The following is a 2,554-nucleotide window of genomic DNA, read 5'->3' as shown; positions in this document are numbered from 1 at the left end:
TTGTGACCAAATTACATATGCTATTTCACTTATTTATAGACACTTAAGAGACCCACTAGGGTTTTGAAAAGTCATTACACTTAAGTTAGGTTGTTCTTTTTAATTAATTTTCGTTTTTTGTTTACTACATATTTTATTCCTAGAATATTCGAGGGTTATTATTACACATACTTGTACGAAAAAAGGGAAAATTTCAATTTTGCTTGTTAAAATGAATACTCCAATTTATTAGTTTGATTGGACCTACTAGTGACTCATTGCGCAAGCATTATAAGTCAAACGTGTATTGAGAAAAAACTGAATTTATATAAGATGATGTGTCATGACACGTGGACCGGTCAAATAGTCAAAGCGTGGTAATCAGTTAGAAGGCACGAGCAACAACAGATGCGAGAGAGAAGATACTTAAAGGCACGAGCTATTATTCAAATGAAATGAGACTCGTACCTGTTCGAGTCATTTAAAGCTCGAAGATCGGAAGGAATTGAAGAAATGAATCTGATAGCGTAAAGGAGTCCAAATTCAACATTAAATGCCAAATACGTTGAGAGAATTTGTATTTAATAGGAATGATTGAGTAACGTTTCTTTTAATGTCATTTATTGCTCATAATTGCCTCATTAAGACAAAGGCATTACACTTTCTCCTAGAATTAACTATAAAAGGGGAAGGTCTCAACATATGTAGGACACGAAATATCATTGAGATTATACTGAAATATATACTTATTCATTGCTTTATTGTTGTTCTCAAAGTCTCTCATTTCTTGATTATCAGTAACCCGATTTCTCTCTTAATTTCTAGCTTTAACCAAATATTCAGTTTTTTGGTTAAACAAATTGGTTCCGTTACCGGGAATCTGATAATCTATTCTTTGTAAGTTACATTTTATCTGTTGTTATCATCATGTCAAACAACAGCAACAACAATAACGGTGATGAAAATCAAATCCATCAGAATCAAGGAGATTTACAAAACATTAACGTGGTTCCTTCCCCTCAAAATTCACCACATCAATCTCGTGAAGGTACTCCTGCTCCTGAATGTCGTGCTGATGAACAAGAGCAATCTGAACATTTTGAAGGGCCAGATGAAGCTTTACTAAAAGTAGTTGATGCACGGGTTAGCAAAGTTCTTCAAGCTCTAGTTAGTCGATTACCTATTGTACCACCCACACCTACGCCTAATAACAATACATTGGAGAATCCTCGTTCTGGCCTTGTTAATTCTGGAAATGGAGGAACCCCCAGTGAACCACAGGAAGGAGAACCAGATTCTTTTATTAAAGCGCACTCGGGAGCTCAAAAGGTTGAAAAAAGAATGGAAGACATTTTCAAAATTAAACAAGGGGACTCAGAGTTGCTTAGAGATTTTGTTGATAGATTCCAACGTGAAAGGATGACTTTGCCCCGTGTACCTGATAATTGGGCTGCAATAGCTTTTGCAAGCAACTTAAATGACAAAAGTTCAGGAGCCACGAGAAGACTTAAAGAAAGCCTTCGAGAGTTCCCTGCAACCACGTGGAATGCCGTTTATAACAGGTACAGTACGAAGTTGCGAATTGAGGAAGATACCGTACCTCAATTTCATCATGAAGAAAAGAGCAATTCTAGGAGGTCAGAAACCGAAAAAAGATCAGGGAATCTGGTTCTTCATCAAGGTTCAGAAATGACCGAAACAGACAAGAGTCACGAGATGATGACAGAAGTTTAAAGGCGAGATTCGGTGGATATAATTTCAATGTTACTACCTCCGAGCTCGTAGCTGTTTTGAGGAGCATGGGAGATAAGGTACGGTGGCCAAAAGAGATGCGGTCAAATCCAAATAGGCGCAATCCAGATCATTGGTGCGAATTCCACAATGATCACGGGCACAAGACTTCAGAATGTAGATTCTTACAAAGTGAAGTGGACCATCTGTTGAAACAAGGGTATCTCACCGAGTTATTTAGTGAGAAAGGTAAGCAAGCCTATATGAAAAATAGGCAAGAGCCACCAAAGCCCCCATCACCCAAGAGAACCGTGAATGTTATAAGTGGGGGAGAAGATATTCATGGTGTAACATATACGGCTTCCAACAAGGTTTCTAAAGTAACGATTACACACGGGAAACGGGTACGGCAGGTGTTTGAAAACGAAAATATTTCTTTCGATGATGCAGATACCGAAGGAGTGATGACCCCCCACAACGACGCTCTGGTAATATCTTTACTTGTACACGACACTAATGTAAAACGAGTTTTGATTGATCCAGGAAGTTCCGTAAATATTATACTACTAAGGGTATTACGTGAAATGCAAGCTGAAGACAAAATGATACCGAAGGCGCATACCTTGTTCGGGTTCGACAATTCAAGTGTGGTAACAAAAGGAGAGGTAATTCTAACAACTTTTGCTGCAGGTGTTGTTAAAGAAACTAAATTTCAGGTAGTAGATATGGAAATGGCTTACAATATGATCATGGGGAGACCTTGGATCCATGATATGGATGCTATCCCGTCAACTCTACATCAAGTTATTAAATTCCCGTCACCGTGGGGGATTTGCCAAATTCG

The 2,554-nt window shown here is 38.3% G+C and overlaps 1 protein-coding gene across 1 annotated transcript in view; it reads right to left on the bottom strand.

Moving 5' to 3' along the window:
- LOC109236049 overlaps positions 980 to 2,554 on the bottom strand; it is a 12,338-nt gene continuing 10,763 nt past the window's right edge. Inside the window, exon 4 of the mRNA XM_019402279.1 lies at positions 980 to 1,069. Coding sequence (XP_019257824.1) covers positions 980 to 1,069 — 90 coding nt within the window. The remainder of the gene's footprint in view (positions 1,070 to 2,554) is intronic.

Source organism: Nicotiana attenuata, chromosome 12, assembly GCF_001879085.1.
Source record: "Nicotiana attenuata strain UT chromosome 12, NIATTr2, whole genome shotgun sequence".
In the NCBI taxonomy this organism is placed as follows: domain Eukaryota; kingdom Viridiplantae; phylum Streptophyta; class Magnoliopsida; order Solanales; family Solanaceae; genus Nicotiana; species Nicotiana attenuata.
Note: the sequence above shows the minus strand (reverse complement) of the source record. Positions and strands in the feature narration are given on the sequence as shown.